Source organism: Drosophila santomea, chromosome 2R (assembly GCF_016746245.2).
Source record: "Drosophila santomea strain STO CAGO 1482 chromosome 2R, Prin_Dsan_1.1, whole genome shotgun sequence".
In the NCBI taxonomy this organism is placed as follows: Eukaryota; Metazoa; Arthropoda; class Insecta; order Diptera; family Drosophilidae; genus Drosophila; species Drosophila santomea.
In genome coordinates, this window is record NC_053017.2 from 5980311 (window position 1) to 5998984 (window position 18674).

The 18674-nt window shown below is 41.2% G+C and overlaps 1 protein-coding gene across 3 annotated transcripts in view; it reads right to left on the minus strand.

The window, feature by feature from the left end:
• The window catches only part of LOC120446404 (fibronectin type-III domain-containing protein 3A), a 123351-nt gene that overhangs the window by 26474 nt on the left and 78203 nt on the right, over nucleotides 1–18674 (minus strand). Inside the window, exon 3 of one of the 3 annotated variants that reach the window (XM_039627344.1) lies at nucleotides 1693–1743. The exons of 1 other annotated variant lie outside the window; for it this stretch is intronic. In XM_039627344.1, coding sequence (XP_039483278.1) covers nucleotides 1693–1743 — 51 coding nt within the window. Of the gene's footprint in view, nucleotides 1–1692; nucleotides 1744–13655; nucleotides 14653–18674 lie in introns of all 3 variants that reach the window. One more of the 3 variants, XM_039627346.1, reaches the window with a different exon arrangement.

Below are 18674 nucleotides of genomic sequence, written 5' to 3' on the forward strand. Positions count from 1 at the left end.
CCAATCCAGTCACTCGCTTTTCCACGGTTTTCCCACAAAAAAACCTGATGTTAATGTGGAAAAGTGAATGGCAACCTGGGCCCCAACCATTGGATAATTTGTGGCAAGTGCTGCACTGCCACTCCCACTTCTACGCCCCAAGTAGGTGAGTCGAATACCCACACCCAATAAAAATGCCAAAGAGTTTGGTGCCCTCCCTTCGAAAATGCAAAAGCAACAAATAACAAAAATCAGACCAACAAACAAGCAAATACAAACAAGTATCAATTGAAATTTTCTCGGAAAAAACTGCAAAACAAAGTGAAAAAGATATCGCATAACCATTCGCCGAATTTCAGTTGGGTTTTAATCAGATTTTCAGGGTTCGCTGACACGAATCAGCGATGCAGGAAATATTAAAAAAAAAAAAAATAGTTAAGGCTAAAGATTGGCATCGAAATTTATAGCCTTGTAATTAAAACATGCAAGCAGCAATACGACTGAAAGCCAATTAAAAGTATTTTTAAGTAGGTTTTCAATTGCTTACATTTAAAAATTCTTTGTGAACCTGTTTGCCAAATATAGTAATTTTTCCTAATGTAGATTCTCGTAAGTCTTACAATATTCATAGAGCATTCAAGTTGTCATTTTATTCCACATCCTAAATAAATCGAACTGTCTCTATTTCTCCGTCTTGCTTTTGGGTGCGGCGTGTGCCGGCTTTTAATTGAATTGAATTGAGTGTGGCCAGCAGACATGTGAGTCTTGGATTCCGCTTCATTTGAGCGCTGCTCCAGATATACGTATGTATGTAGCTCCACTTGGACGGAGGACGGGGACACCCTGAAGCCCCGAAACTCTGACAGACCGACAATCCCCGAGCTCTGCACTTTGCATGCGACTTGCGCCTGGGGGCGTTGTGCGAATGGTTAGGGCGTGGACCTGCCAAAGTTGTTGACGGCGTCTGGAATCTTGGCTTTTTCGGTTGGCGAGCAACCGAAGGGAGTACTTTATTTTAGGGCGGCAACAAGTGCCAACTACTTGAAAGACATTTGTCAGCTCAAAGATTGCTGAATTTGATTGCATGCAATTTTTAAAAGCAAAATAAGCGGAAACAGTTTGGATATTACAGCAGGAGTACACTTTTTCCTTATTATCGTAATGAACTAAAGTAACGCTAAATATTTTAAATAGCCACGTTCAAACCCAAGGAGCACCACATCTTTAGTATTATCTTCCGCTTTTTCCCGTGCATGCAAATTCATTTGCCATATTCCTTTGCACCCATTCCACTCAGTTTTATTGTATCAAATTATTTCACTGAAGTGACATCATCATCGGCAGCATCTTCAGCATCTTCAGCTTGGAGAAGCAAGCATCTTTACCCTGACCTCGTAAAACTTTTGCCGCATTTTCGCACGTGGCCATAAAAAGGCCAAAAGGGGGAAGGATGTGCGCGGGAAGTGTGGAGTGGGCGTGGCCACTGCAGGACACGGGTATGCTTGCCAAGACCCCAGAGAGATGGACTTTCCGTTGGGCGTGAGGCAGGAATCCTCGCAAGGATTGCATAACAGCCAAAGGCAAAAAAAGTCGGAGACGAGGAAATAAAACTGAAACTATTACGTCTGACCTTGCTGAGCGGTCAGCTGCACACAAATAAACTCCTTTCAGAACCTAATTGAATTTGAAATGGAATTTGTCACTTGCACTTACACTTCAGGTCGAAACAGTGCGTATACGTAATCATCTTTGATTGTGGCTTACCTGCAATGGAAACAAAGGGCGAGATCAAAAGTTAGTATTTTGATAAAAGTATTAAGTTCTTGATTAAATGTAATATATTTAGGCAAAGTGGTCACATTGTACAAATGCTTACACGATTTAAAGTGCTTAAAGTCTGTGCGAAAATTAATTATTAATTCATATACACAACATGGCCCTGTATGCATATTGTTTCAATATTTTTAATTGTAAATGTATAATATTGCTCATTATGGCAACACGTCCTTATGGCCCTTGTTTTACACAACATACAATCAGAGACGCAAAAAGCCGCAAATATAATTGCAAACAAAAACGGGAAATTTCCACTATTGCGTAGGAATACTCTTTCATCGAGAATAGGAGAGATTCGCAGAAAAGTAAAATTAATAAAAAAAATAATGTCTTATACGAGTATAAAACAAGCCAAGTTACAGAATTACACAGTTGGTGGACAAACGTTTCATTTCTCTTAATTGCAATTATGCCTACATCGTAAATCACCAAAGCCAACATTTTAAGTGTTAAATATTTAAAACGCACGAAATAAATTCACAATAGAAAAACAGGAGTTGATCTCGTCCATACCATTACTTATGTATCAAGTCTAGTTGGTTTTATTTTTGAATATTTACCAAAAGTATGTTTGAAATTTTTATGAATATTTCTCAGATATATGTGTATTAATTGAGAATTTATTCACATGCTAGTTATTTCCACTTTCTAAAAGGCTCGGTATCTGTGCTTTTGGCTAAATGTGTGCTTTTGGCGTGAATACGCTTTTGAGAAATTGAATTATACAAATTATATTTTTGGAAATTGGTCTGGTCATTTCGATTTTCAGCTAATGAGTCTGGGGATGGGCTGGCAATTAATTGCATAATTTAGTTTCCCGGCGTTTGTGCTGCATGTTCCGCATGTGTGCCAAAAAAATTTCCAAATTTCGTCCGAAATCGTTTGGGGATTCAGAATTTCGGGTTGGCCTAGAAAACCATGATTATATTCAGAAACAGCCAAAACATTTTGTTCTCGGCCTTTCAAGCGACACAATTTGATAGGAAAACGCATTTGTTATTTTTTCGAAATCCCTCCAGACAACATGTGGATTTAATGCCATGTCGTCGGCTGTACTGACATATACATACTCGTATCAGTGTGTATGCATTATTATGATGAGGCTCGACACATTTTGTGGTTTATGAGGCAGCTTGGAGTGGCGGAGTTTTTGTGTCTTTATTTGTACTTTTTTACTGGTTTTGGTGCCAGAGGCCTTTTTTTCTTTTTTTTTTTATGACTACACACATCAGTGTTTAAGCCATAAATATTACAATATTTGACAATAAATCCGTTGCCATTCTGTTTTATCAGGTCTTTTATTAATTTATTATTTTATGAGAGCAAGCACTTAGGCGAAATAAAGAAACGTATGATTCCAAACTAATTTAAATACTGGCCCATGATAAATAGTTCTTTAATCATAGTTATAACCAACATACATAGTCGGAATAAAATATGCTTATTAAAAAAAAAAATTTTCCCATGTTACTTTAAATGACAACTTTAATAAAGAAGCCAGAAACCAAAACTACGCCACCTTATCAGAAAGCCATTGTATGCCAATTTCGAGCGCGTTGAAGACCTGTGCCCCAAAGCCCCATGAAAATATTATCATTTTACAAAAACTTTTTTCACCCAGGAGCAGGCCATAATAAAAGAACACTTGGATATTTGCGTGGAAACAAATTGGTTCACTTAACAAGCCAGGCCAGTTGACCTTTTAACCCATTCCACAGCACCACAATTGACCCCCAGCAGAGAGCATTAACCACTAAAATCCCCTTTCGACCACAAAATTCACCCAAATGACCAGCAAACAAAGGAGCGAGAAAAAGGCCAGCGGGAAAAAGTGTTACTGTTGGTGAAACGGTTGGCAATTTATTTGGTCCAGACTCTCGGCTATTCGAATGGCATCCAATCGAGCGGAATCGAACGGAATTGAGGCCAATTTTTTTGGGGTTTGGGGGTGGCAACGACAATTACAACAATCATAACGTGCCCCAAACAAGGAAAAATGAAAGGACAACGAAATTTTTATGGCCAATACATCGAGCGATATCGAAATCAATATAAATCTGCCGGCACCAAAGATACGACACGGTTGGGGATTCAGATACATATAGAATGTGCGGGTCAGCTCTTTGAGGCCCAGGTACTCAGGTTTATTATCAAAACTGGGAAGTAGGTTACGGTTCTTATCAAAGAACAAGCTGCGAAATTTTTAAGATTCTGAAAAGTGCGGGAGTCATGCCTATGTTTATATATTACAAAAAATAAATAATATCTAAGAATCAGCCTTTTAAAGCCAGTCCTAAATATTACATCCCCTTTATGTGCCACAGTTATTTTTCAGAAAATAAAATATTTTTAATAAATAAAGCGCTCAGAAAAGTACAAAAAAAAGATGGAAGCAAAAACCCACAATAAAACAGTCGAAACAAAAAGCAAAAGGACCAAAATCAAGAGTTACAAAAAGCTTGGGATCCGAAGAGGAGAGCAGATAGAACGGGAGCAAGGGAAGGGAGTCACATGAATGGCACTTAACTTGCCCAGAGATGGAAATGGCATAAGAATGGAAAAACGGGTGAGGAAAGCGGGCGGGAAATGGTGGAAAATATGGGGAAGCTGTTGGGAGAGGGTTGGAGTGCGCCTTGAGGCCAGAGAACCAGACTGAGAGATAGACAGAGATGAAAACGTTACAGTTACAATTTTAATGCGCATTGCATGTGTGTCCCATGGCCCTGCCCCCCATTTGCCACCCATTTTCCATCCATTTCTACCGCCCCTTTCCCCTCATTTCGCCCCGCCAATTGTAAGTTTCCCTTGTTTGATGCCAATTTTTTGCATTTGCCTCTCTGCCCTCCTCCATTCGTTGGCTTTTTTCGGGTGCTGTCCTAGGCGGTGTCGCCTCTCGCCCCTCGCCCACTCGCCCCAAGGTTTTCCACCATTTTCCGCCCAGCTTTCCTTTTAGCTGCATTTGCCGGTTGTTGAACCCATTTTCTAGAAGCTTCTGCCGTCCATAAGTGGCCCTGGCCAACAGCAACAACTACCAGCCGCTGAACTGCAACAAAAGCAATACAAATCAAATGAAAGCTGCGCTGCTGCATCTGCCTCTGCGATTTTTTCATTAGGGCAAAAGAAAAATGCGGCGATATAAATAAAATGTGTATACAAAGGGCACAATAAAGTACTGAAAAAATGTTGTAATACAATTAATTTCGGCTTTATATGTGGCTGGTTAACGGGGCTTTTATTGGATTAGATTTATCGGTGAACCACTTACTTTTAACCAACTATAAAGAGACCATAATATATTAGTTTGCTCTTGGTAAGTATCCAAATTAAACTTAATTGTACTGTTATGTTACTGTGGAAATTGAATTCATTTTCAATTCGATCAGCTGTGCTTACGGTATTTTCCTTCTTATCAGAAGTACAACCATATCTTTCATAACTTCTTAATTTCTCAGGTTCTCCAGTTTTTAGGCTGTCAGTCGATACTTATTAGATGCGTACATATTTTAATTAAACGGATATATGCGTTGACATGCAGACGAGCATAGACCAAGCCTTACTTTTAAATTGCTCTACCACCACCTATACCACCCACCAATCCGTCAGTCCAGAGGAAATGACAGCGGCAACTCATTAAAAAGCAATTAAAAGACTTTTTTGTTGTGCGGGACACAGGCGTCTGAGAAGACACTCAATAGCCGCTGGCCATTCGCAAGGTCAACACGCACATAGTACGTATGTACGAGTATATAAAAATATATGTAAATTTGTAGATATATATGTGGCAATCTGTGTATATGTATATGATGTATTGTCTGGCGTGTGTCTGGCTCGGGAGCTTCCAGGCCTGTGGCAAACAAAAACATATTACGCATACGCCACCGAAGGACACGCAAGGCAAACAAACAAGACGAAGGCGGCCGCAAAAACAAGGACAAGGTGGATAGGCTGGGAGTTGGGAAGTTGGAAGCCAAGGGCTAGATTCTCGACCAGATACGCAGGATATATAGAGTAGGAGGTATCAAATAAGTTAAGCGAGAAGTTTCGAAAGGAACGAAAGGATAATGAACTATGCTTATAACATATCATACATATTACTACATAGTAAAAGTTCTGTGAAATATTCAAAAAGAAAAGTATAGTTATAAAACGCTCTTATTAGATCATTACCTTAAACATTTATCATTTTAATTAGCTTTCTCTAAAATGGATACCCATAGCATCATTAATCTAAGCTGGTTTTGCAATACTACCAACCTAAAAATTACACCCATCCACGGCAACTATGAGGATAAATGAACCTTCCACCCCTTTCATTTAAAATCCAGGCTTACTCACAAAAAAGTGCTCATTGTCATAAGGAAAAAAATGCCACGACTTTTAAATTCGCCGCTTGTTTGTTTTTTGTTTGAGGCTAACGAAACGTAGACAGAAATGGCCAAAACGTGTTGACAGTTTTGCCGGCTGCGGCTGCGGCTTCGGCTGCTCCAGCTTCTTTTACATTTTAGCTACATTTTCCCCCGAATCTCGCCATAAGCATGTCCTTGAGCAGGACAATTTATTGCCGCTTTAAGTTATTTTGTCATCCTGCATTATTTCGTTTGGTTCTTCTCGCGATTTGTTCTGCGTTGATTTTTTCACTGCTCAGTTGGTTTCTTTCTTTTTGTTGTGGGTGCCTCTGCCACACCCTGATTTCAATACGAAATTGCGCAATGTATTAAGAAAGCATTTTCAAGCAATTTAAAGGCAATTTTCCCACTCTCACCCGGCGGAGAAAAAATTTATGCGAACTTGTTTATTCTCTTTACTGTGAATTCGATTCATGGGATTGTTGAAGTTGAAGGGGAATTTATTTGGTACCCGACAGTGATTATTTGGGCAATATTGCGGCTTACTGCGGCTTACACGGGCTTGAAATGCGTGGGGCAAAAGGCATATTAAAAGATATATCTTCAAAAGGGACTTTTTCTGGCCTATAAATTAAGCGTTAATGGCAATGACTTCTCCAAAATGTGGGAACTTAATTGGGTTGGCACGAATTACTTAAAATAAGTTAGGCTTTATTAAATCACAACTGGAATTGTGTGCACTTTATTGTTAGAGATTTGTTCATTGTTTGCTATACATTTGTTTGTCGATGCATGTGCCATTCAAAGTTCACGGTCATATTTACCGTTGGATTTGCCAAAAAAATAATACCCGTACTTGTGCACAAGTACACAGAAAGAAATACCTTAGGAAACATTGAGAATACTGTTTGAAGAGGTATTTAATTGGGTATTGCTCATACTCAGGTCAAATAGAATGTATCATTTATTTAGATTTATTCGGTAAAATGCAATAAAGTATAATTATAAATGTACAATTTTTTGGCAAATTTGGTACCAAATTAGATCACTGGCCTTTGTTTGCGTGTATGTACATGTACTCCCCACAAACCAAATCAAAGCAAGTGAAATTCTCATTTGACACGCAAAAAATACTGTTGTTGCTCCACATATTTGTATTTATTTTTTTGCTTATTTTCTTTGTGTTTTCCATGTGGGGAGCAGAGATTTTGCGCTCGAATATCAAACGCAGCAATGAGGCGGGGCGGGGCGGGAAAATCAATTACGTGTACGCGTCGCAAACGGATGTGGCAGTCTACAACAGCAACACCAACCACACCAGCAATACCAGCTTTACTATCGAAAGCAACAACACCAGCAACACCAACATTGCCACTTTAAGCCGGAAATGTGCGACAACCACAAGAGCTGGACGGGATTAGGCAGCGGAGCAAGTCGAGGGTCAAGCTCCATTCCACCACTCGGATTTCTGGAGCGACCACGTGCCTGACATTTCAATTAAATTGCCAAAAAATATCTATGCGCTGGGAGATTTATATCCCGAGCACACGCACCAAAAACTTTAAGCTCGAAAAATGCAAACGAATAAATTGCGCTCCCTTGGCCAATTCCGCGCAGACGAAATAAAAATATAAAAAGTAAAAAAAATGTATGTGTATAAAGAAAATCGAGAAACAACTTCCGTTCGATGAGAGTTGCATAAAAATACGGATCACAATGGAAAATACTTTTTTGGCCAATGCCAAAATGAAACACGTTTTTCGCTTTTGAACAATTGACTTGAAAAAAGAGTGATGGAATTCTTGATTCGGCAATTGGAAATTGCGTATGTATTATTATTTTACAATTTCATAAATTATTTAATATGGAGAGTTCACCAAAATTTGGTTTTATTTAAAATGAAAAGGCTTAACTGTACAAAACATTAAAAATGAATACAGAAACTACTCGAAAGCACGTAAATGATTTATGCTGCCTTACCTATTAAGTTTAAGAAATTCTAATTTGAATAATAAACAAATTTAGCTTCAAACTCAATTTAATCTTCTGTGAGTATGAAAAAGGTTCACATGGCGCATTTGCAAGAATATACAAGACACTCAAGTGATAAGTCCCTGAATAATTACCCTCTTGAGTAAGGCTAATGATTTAGCAAAATTATATAACTGCCTGAAACTGATAAACTCCAGTGAAACAGCTTGTGTAACAAATCGAATATTAAACGGAGGTGCAGTGGTGATATAACTTTCCAGCCATACACGTATGTATACCCAGTGCAGCTCAAACTGTGCAAATTGCAATTAGTGCCTAGTTGAGAGTGTGAGACACTGACTAAATGAGTGATTGAGAAACTGACAGGCCGATGCACCGAGCAGACCCCGTGCCCGAATGATATAATTACGTTTCAATTAGTGCAGCAGTCTGCTGCCACATGCCGCAAAACTTGCAACAAATTATATTAAATGAGGAAGCCAGATGCAGGCAGGCGGATGCTGCGAAGGGGGATTTGGGTAAAGCCCATTAAGGCGGTGATATACTGACATTGATAGTAGAGAAAACGTTTCAGCTCAAGTTCTCTGCTGTGCAAATGCCGATTTCATCTCGGCCGTGGCCGCTGGTATGCAAACAAATGTTTCTGCTGATACCAAAATTAATTAAGCTCCAAGAGTGGGGTTGCGAAAATAAATAGAGTTGCTGGTGAAAAATATGGGTCAGAACGTCAAGTCAATTGTGAAGGGGGGCGTTGACAGTTCGAGCTCAGCGCCGAAACTTTAAATATGAATATTCTTTGGAGGTTGGGTGGTTGGGCCACAAATTTATGCAACCTCATGTCGCCTTTCTTCCTGCCCAACTTTTCCACTTTTCCAAGCCGAAAGCAATTTGTCATCGCCGTTTTCTGACAGCATCGTCGTCGCTGTCATTAAGTCCGTCGAGAAGGAAACTCCCCTTAAAAAAATTAGTTGGATCCAATGGCAATGGGAAACACTGACATTCGTGGGATATAATGCTCCACTTCAAAGTGAGGCATAAAATTCGACGCGAGATGGGCAAACTATCGGGTGAATTTCGAGTTTTGGCCAACCTTCGAATGTGGCATAAAATCGGAGGCAACGTGGCGAAGTCGTTGAAGTGTACAAGTATATATGCAAATGCAGTGGGTTACTTTCCGCGGGCCAACAACAATAAAATCGAGCAGAAGCGAGGAAGCCAATAAATCTGTGCCGCCAAAGCGGCTCGTAAAAATGGACAAGTTTATGTGGATTTAAGGGAGGCAAAAGGGGTTAAGAGCAGCTGCCATTTATTCCAAACCGTACATACCGCCACATACCGTTCATTTCAAAAGCTCTACGCTTTTTAGCCTTTTCTACCTACATATGTATGTTAGTATACCTGTGTCGCCTCGCTGGCTGACTGCCTGCAGTTTGACAGCCACTGACAAGACATTTTATGCACTTTTCTCTTTACGACCCACAGGAATTCGCCGCGAAGAGCTAAGAGCTTGTAATATGACATCACAAAGGAAACACAGGACCTTCGACAATGTCCTCACTGGCAAAATGGAAATGTTTGCTTATGCCTCACTGAACAATTGTTGGTGGGAATGGGGGGCGGGAAAACCCTGGGAAAAACGTTTTATGTGCGAATAATAAGTAACAATCATTTGTGGATTCTATCAGCAGTGTTTGCACAAGTCCTTTTGTCCTTCTCGCCAATTTTTCCCCTAATTTGTATTACTTTGTGACACAGTTTTCTTGGCTTTTACACGCAGGTGCCGTCTCGACTCGAATTACTTCGCATTACTTCAGTAACGAAGAGCTTGTGCTCCATTTCATAGGAAAAAACGGGAGATGAATTATTTTTTGACATCTCGTTTAATTTTCCCAACGGCCATCTGCCAAACATTAAATGACGGAAGAGAGCCAAAAAGTTCAAAGTGCAGAGTTCACAGCGTGGTTTTCCACACTTCCACCCTCTTGCCTCCTCCCAGTATAATAAGTCTTAATAAGCCGAGGTCGTTCGATGTGCGGGTTAATTAAAAATTATTACCAAAGAGATTAACCGAAAAATGGGTGCTGGTGCTGGCGCTGGCTGGATATATGTAATACAATGGCCAGATATTAGTTTCCATTCCTTCCTCATGGCTTTCCTCCCTGACTTTCCTGTTTATTCTCAGGGACTCTGATCTGTGGACAACTGTTTATGTAACACTTAGATTTCCCATCATCGCCCGTTTCCTCTTATTTGCTCTCTGGTTTCATATATTTCTCGTAAGTTCATTGACTGAGTGTACTTAATACCCAAGATGTTTGCTTTTCTTGTATTTATGGGAACATTATTTGTTAATGACCTCAAACATGTGCTGAACTACGACTAAATAAGGGGTAGGGAAACGTATCAAATGGACATCGATTCATCTTTTGAAATTGTTTAGTTTATACATTTTGTATATATTTGAAATAGACTTATATACTTATCGCATTTATTTGATTGCCGTTCAGAATTTGCATGTTATTGAAAACCCAAACTGTGCAATCTAATAATTTGAGTCTCAACTCATTCGCTTTGGCTTGCGCTTTTGCTTAAGATCGCATCCCAAAGAAGTGGTTCTAGATTCAAGATTACTCAAACAGCCTTCAGCCACGTGCCCTTTTATCAGCCTTCAACTACAATTCGTTTCAATACATTCCCCTTCCGCTCTTCATTTGTTCTGCGCCCATTAAGGCTGACCGCATAAAAATATAGGGTGTGGGCATATAAAATAATAGAAATTATGTTGATTAGGGACTCGGACTCGGCAATCAACACCATGCGGGGTGGCCAGTGACAAGTGAACAGTGACCACCCACTTCTTCGGATATTTACTCCAGAAATACTACCATATCTGCGCCATTCAGCTAAATATTTTTTGCACCACCAGAAGGAGAAGAGGATAAGGGAGCAGAAACAAGAGCCGTCTCAGCATTCTTATAATTATAACATGCTCAGCATCCATATCAATATAGTAAAGTTGCTGTCGACCCGGGCGCAAATTCCATTAGAACACACAGGCGCACTGGGGTGGGGCACTACGAGAAGTAGGTTCTCCGGGTGGCATGGGACATGGGGAGTCTGCCTAAGTCTCAGGCCCAGCACGCACTCAGAGCCCATTTCCTCTGCAAGTTTATTCGATTAACAACAATCAGGCCGGGCCAAAGTCGATTGGAGCTGAGGGAAAAGGGAATATGCGAATGCGAAGCTGTCGGAGAAATCAGTATACAAAATATTCAATTTGAGGAATGAATTTTCTGATTCTGTGTTTTACTTGATGTATACAGCACGATGGAGTACTGCAAAACACATTTAATAACAAAATATAAATGTTGCCCTCAGTAATGTTAAATAAAAATATTCCATTTCTACATAAAGCGCCATGTGTGATAATTAATTATAAAAACTTCTTCAGATTCTGAAAACTTTTCGTCATAATACTTATAACTTATCAGTGCAACAGAGTTCTAGCAGTGCAAGGTAGCGACTTAAATTACAATTTTCTGTTTTCATTATAGGTGGCAATTATTCCCCCCAGTGCAGGCGCTCTTGCCAAATGAGCAAAGGAAGCCAAAAGGAGGGAAACAGGGACGTAGGTTGCACGGGGGGTCCGATGTGGAGGCAGAAAAGCCATTTACACTTCCCCGTAATTGTAAATTATGTGCAACTTAGAGCAGAGAATACTCCCGGCTTCCTGGCACTTTCTACCGGGTCTTCAATGCTGACATCAAACTAAGTGACAAAGTTCCACGGGCGGTGGGCTTTAAGAGGGTGGGGGTGTGGTTTAGGAGGGGGTGATGGTGGGTGGGTGTGTATAACTGCCAGCCCCACATGCAAATTCAATTAGCACACGGAGAACACACACAGCTTGCTGTCTAGTGTAAGACGAGGGAATCGAATTAGAAGATGCGCCAAAAAACAATCAAAGAGATACCAAAATTGAAGTCTTGTCTCGAGTTACGCCGAGTCGATCAATGGGGTCTCTTTGTTGCGCCCCCCACCAAAAACCACAATTAGGGTTAATGACATTGATAAATTGAAAATGTTGGTTATCGGGGTTTTTGGGTTGCGTGCAAACCTGATCAAATTCAATTATATATTTTGCCAACACACTCCGTAAGTTTGTCTACATCTGATTTCTTCTCGAGTGACACATTTCTGTTCTATTTCTGTTCGTACATATGTATATGTATCTCTGGACTGGATAGTCGGTCATTTCGGCTTGGTCAGTTAAGTTCCAGTCCAACTGGCTTTATTCTATGGTCCATTTCAGTTTGTGTGGGTGTTTGGGTGTAGTCGTGTTAATGGCAAACCACAAATGCGAATTGCTTGTTATTTTGCTAAGCTGCCCGTATAGGGTGTTAATAATGATATCTCAAAAAAGAGCTATGCAAAAGTAGTATCTTGTAGGTTAAAATCGAGTAGATTACTCGTTTTTTAAATTCCCAAAACAAAGACTTGGCACCCTGTACGAGTATTGTATGTATGATTCTTTCTTCTTATGCAAATCTCTGAATAGACGACCATTGGTCACTTTATATGCACTAAGAACGCGAACTGGAACTTAAGTCGTCGAATCTGAAACTCGATGCCGTATCTATTAATACGAGTATATATATGTTTGTATTTTTCACTCTGGATGCCGCCTTGTTGTTGTGGCAATTTGTTATGGCAATTCAAATGATTCCGAGTGCAGTCAGTGTGAGCAGAGAAAAGAGGCGATTTAGCGCTAATTTGTTGCCTGACGATATTAAAAGACTGGCGTAGTCAGAGCTGCGTTTCCGAAGGGGGGTTTTCAGCAGGCAGGAGGAGAGATAAATCAAATGCAAAGTTTACTTGTTGACTTTGCGGACGGCAGGGAGGTGGTTTGAGGTTGAGGTTTGCTTCTCAGCAGATTTAAATGCCAAATGTATACAGCTTACTGCTGGAGGGAGGTGAAAGTGGACTGGGTTGCGTAAGCTAAATATGGCTTTCGTCTATTTTTAGCATTAGGGCGGAGCACTCCCCCTTTCCGTCCATTTTTGTTTGTTTGCCGCTTACCAAGTTTTTTGGCAGCTTAAGAGCTCGGCAACTGCATCATCGTGGCGAAGGCTTAGCGAAGTATCTTTTGACGAATTGAGATACTTAGCCAGGGGATTACTTCAGCTGTAATTAGCTGCACCAGGCGATGCTCAAGTGCTTCACAGTCTTAGGGGATATTTTATCTCTGTTGAGAACCGTGGCATTTTAGAGTGAAATACGGAACATTCCAATAGGAAATACTGAATACTAAATGTACACATATAGAAGATTGAATTCTTTTAAGCAAGAACTTGAAATTGCCAATATCTGCAGCGTATGTATATCTACATATATAAAATCTTAACTAAGAGTTAATAGGAAATGACTATGTTAAATTTAAATGAAATTCCCACAGTCCAGCTAAAGGCTTAAGAGTTAAAGGTTGCAACACGACTGAGGACTCACCGTATTCCGTGGACATGGCGCACATGGGCTGGTGGTGGTGCGGGTGTGGGTGATGCGGATGTTGCGGACAGATGCCCTCGTGCGGATGCGGTGCGATGTAGTATTCCGGCGGATAGAACTCGCCCGGATACTGGATATACAGCTGGCCCGGCGGCAATGGCGCAATGCCGTTCGTCCCGTTACTCAGACCGTTCACCTGACCTCCGGAACCGCCACTGCCGCTGGACAGGCTGCTCACGCTGCTGGCGGAGGAGCCGCCGCCGCCGTTGGGCGAAATGCCACCACCACCCGCCACACCAGACCCACCGCCCCCGTGACCGTTTTCGTGGGGTGGCGGCAGATTCGGGGGCGCTGGCGGCAGTGGGCCGTGGTGCAGGGCATGGGGCGGCGGCAGGTGGTGGTGGTGCTGCATGGCCGCCATCAAGGCCAGCTGCTGTTGTGGGTGGTGCAGCGCGCACACGGGCGGCACAATCTGGGCGCCCTGCGGCGGAGTTGCGGTTTGTTGCAGCAAAGGCGGCGATGCCGGCAGCGAGCAATTCGATGAGCCGCCATCCGAGGGAGAGTGTTGCTGCTGCTGTTGCTGTTGCTGCTGCTGCTGCTGCTGCTGCGGGGCATGTTGCTGCTGCAACTGCTGCGGTGGCTGCGGCGGCAGTTGCTGCTGTTGCTGCTGCTGCTGTTGCTGCACCAACAAGTGTTGCTGCGGTGCCGGCAACATCACCATAGTGCAGGCGGGCGAGGCCGGATTGCTATTCAAACTGGTCGTTGATGAGGTCGTCGAGGAGCAACTGCCACCAGCATTATTGTTGCTAGTTATTGTCCCGTTGGTGTTGCTTATGCTGCTGTTGCTAATGTTGCCGTTGTTGTTGCTGCTGCTGTGTTGCTCTGCAACATTCAGTCGCACCATGGTATTCCGTTTTCAAACTCTGTCTGCCCCGTTTCTGCTTTTAGGCCACTCTTAGCATTTTTCAGTTTAATTATTATGCGTTACTTTATCTATCTGCAAAATAACATAGTGTTGGTCTTAAATTAATAGTTGCACACATGCGGAGTGCCTTCGTCTCTTTGTTACCAATCCAATAACGTTATCATTTCTTTGCTGCGATAAGAGCGGAGGCAAAACAATCCACCCACCCAGTGGCCCCCGACCAAGGTTATCAGTGGAAATACTAGGAATTCTACGACTCTGTCTTCCAAGAATTTTAAGAGGGGAAAATTCACAGCCAGTTTGGTTACTACTTTTTAATTTACAGCTGATACAGTATACAGTAGCTGTTTTGTGATAATCAATAAATTACACATGAGTTTATAGTGTATTTCGTTAAAACTATCTGAGCGCTAGAAAGCTAAAAAAAAACATCCGACTTGTAGTGAACGTTCTCATATTTCTAGGCCAAATAAGCAGAGACCACACATGAAATGTCAACACATGCACATGTGTTGCGATATCTAATTGACATAAAACCGAATGTTTATGGATCAAAGATCAATGACGAAAGACTTCCGTTCCACACAGAATTTCCAGGAACATGAACGATAAGATGAAAGACGCTGGTCAGAGATAATATTTACCATGAATTTAGTACTTGACTAAATCAAATTGAACTTATCTCTCGAAACTGCTGCCAGCTTCCCAGCATACCAAGCCTACGACAATTGTTTTTTTCGTGCTGCCTCTGCTCAGTCAAATAATTGCGAATTACAACCAGAATTGCGCATTGTGTCAATTTGACAAATAAGTGAAATATTTTCACAAAAGGCACAATACTAAATACAATGAGTGTTGGAAGGGGGGTGAAACCGAGGGGGTTGATTGCGGGGGAATCACCACCCACATGCATTCATGGAAAAAACAGAAAATACGACAAACACAACGCAGATAAGAGTGAAAACTAGCTAATAAGAGCAACAACAATAACAGGAATAACAGCAATACCAGCAATAACAGCCACAGCAGTACAGCAGTACAGCAGCGGGCACTTAAATGAAACCCCGCAAATAACAAATAGGCAAAACAAAAAAGTGGGAGAAACGCAAAACAGAAAGACGAAACTGCAGAACAAAACAACAACGGCAAAATTAAAACGTAAGCGTGTCTTAATCGTTCGATTTGACATTCCCCCGCTCACTTTTATGTACTGAAAACAAATATATGTATATATTTCCTTATATAGAAACTAACATTAACATAAAAAGAATATGTGGAAATATTATAATCCTACTATAATCCTTACTATAATCCTAACATCTGAAGACACTGAGCTTTGTTTTAGGTAGTACAACCTTAGTGCTGTTGTACAGGAGAAGAATAGTTAGCACCACGAATTTCGAAATAAGAATTAAGTAAATTGTTTTCAGTTTGCTTAAAAATATTGAAACCCTTTGCCTCAGTGCCCACTTTCTCCAGCTCCATTCCACTTGTCTGGGTGTTTGTACCACCCGATTTTTTTCTGTATGTAAGGAAATTCGATGCCTGCGCTTTGTTGTTGGGTGTTTTCATTTAGCTGTTAATGCAGCTTTACTTTAATGGGTTTCTTTTTGGCCCTTTCGCTCGTTACGTCTGTCCGCATTTATCGCACCTTCCACCAACGACTGACAACTGACCAAACGTCTTTTTTATTTTTTTTTTTTTTGACAAAGGTGTTGGGTGTTGCATATTTGAGGAGTGAAAAAGGTAGGGTTCAGTGAACCCCAACTGACGAAATCATTTCCATTTCGGGGAGCACTGAGTTTCCGCATCATCGTCCAGAAATGTGAAGCACGTGAAAAGTGAAAGAAATGCATTCCATAAAAGTTCCCAGTTCGATGAAAAAATACAAATGATATTGAAGGAGGAATAATGAAAGGTTTTTGGAATAATAAATATGTACTTTATACAATTATTTATAAAATTAGCTAAGGGAAGAACACATTCCATGATAAATGCAGTAAAGTTTTAATTGCCAATGATTTATAAGCTCGCAACTATGTTTCCCACAACGCCGACGATTCCTTACAATTCTGGCTAACTGCTTAGAGATACTTCAGAAAACCACTCCTCCTGAAGATGGCAATCTGAATGGAGTTACCAACTTTAACACAGCCCCACAGCAACTTGCCAGACATTACATTATCATGAGCCAGAAGGAGAACAATCTGTTTGCGCTTAGGAATTTCCATTGCAAATGCCTTGCGTGGGCTGCATTCTAATTGATTTAGTGCGTCTGCAACGCCAGCAATTACCACCAAACAGTTGCTGTTCTTGCTGCATAATGCTGTGGGCCAAGAAGAAGTGCCACGCGAGGCACCTGGCCAAGAAGTAGAGTTCAGAGGGGTGGGGGAAGCTTGAGGAGGGGGCGCTGCAGTCACAACAACAGAGTGAATGAAGTGCGACTGTTGTCACCTGTCTCAATATGCACTCTCGTACCTGTCTCAAGTACTCCCGGAGACCTCGGTCTTGCCCTCTCTCTCTATCTCTCCTCTTTCTCGGTCCCACCGAAGACCCTCACCTGCCGCAGCTCACACCTTTGCACACACCCACCTACACGGGCACAAAGAATGTCAAATGTTAATTCAATTGGTGATGGTTAAATTCACATTTGGAATAAAATTATTCTCCGCTTGTGAAGATAAGCAGCGCAATGCTTTTTTCAGAGAAACTCGTTTTCTTGGAAATAAGTATAGAAAATGTATTCGACTGAAAGTTTTCATTTTTAATTAAATTTCAAAAACAAATATAAGCTTAAAATCAAAATAAATATTACTGGAAATATATCAATGAGTTTTTGCAGCTAAATTCAAAGCCCATCAAATAAATAAATAAAATCCCTTTCAAGGGGATCCACCAGATTACAGATTCAAGTAATACTCTAAAATATGTTTTATTTGAAAGTTTTGCATTTTTCGGAGTGTGACATGACAATAAGACACGCACCTCCAGCGACGCCAGACTGCCAGGTGAGCTGAGGTGAGCTCAGGTGAGGGGGCGCGGATGGGTGAACTGAGACGGAGACGGAGGACACCACGCGGAAATCTACGCAGCTTAGCAATGTGCTGCTTTCAGTTTTTTGTGTTTGTTTTCCTTTGGTTTTTTTCGTTATATTTAATGGCAGACAGATGAAGAGGAGACATTCGTAGACTTTTTTTCTTAACACCCGCCGCATTTGTGTCAAAAGTGTCTAGACCGGCTTCAGGTGGTTACTGAGTGAAAACTTGCCCCCGGGTTTTTATTTTGTCAGTAGGTGGTACCTGGATAGTGGGTGGTGTAGCTGCGGGTGGGCGCGTCGAGGCCACTCAACGGCAACGCATTTGCGACACGTTGAGCGTCTTGATGAGGCCATTTGTTGGAGTATCGGGGGAGCACCTGTCCCTCCAAGTCATCCCACCTCCACCTCCACTTCCAGCTCCCACAACGCCCATTCCACCCATTCCGCCCACTTCCCAATCCGAGGTGTCAACGGAATCTGAACGTGTCGTCAGATCCGCCGTCGTTGAAGGTGCCAAATGTCTAATGAATTATTGAGCAGCAGAATGTCGTGACGTGGCCAACAAGTCACTCAAAAGGATGTCGGAGCGCTTTAGGCCGCTTAAAAATTGGTTAATTTTGGGCAATTTATTTATATAAACTAGGAATCTCTTATATATGCCAAATATGAGTTGCTGGCTATATTCTTGCCTAGATAACCTTTATGGCGCATTATAAATTCCATCAAGAGAGAACTAGCCTAGTACTTCTGAGTAATAACTACTTAATATATGTACATCAATTGACGATATAAATTACCCACATTCGTTGTATTAATCAATTTAAAATAGATATTTCCCAAATGGTTGCAATATTGAGTCCAGTGACTATTAGGCCTAATCGAACACAGTGACCATTAATGAAAGAGCCACTGGCTTAACTTTCTTCCTCCTGCCACGAATAACAATTACCTTTAATGAGTCTTTTCGAAGTTCAGTATTGCCTTAAAAAGCAAACGAAATTAGCATTTCTCGTGCTCGACAGATTGTGGATTGAGTTAGTGGAAGTGCTAAATATTT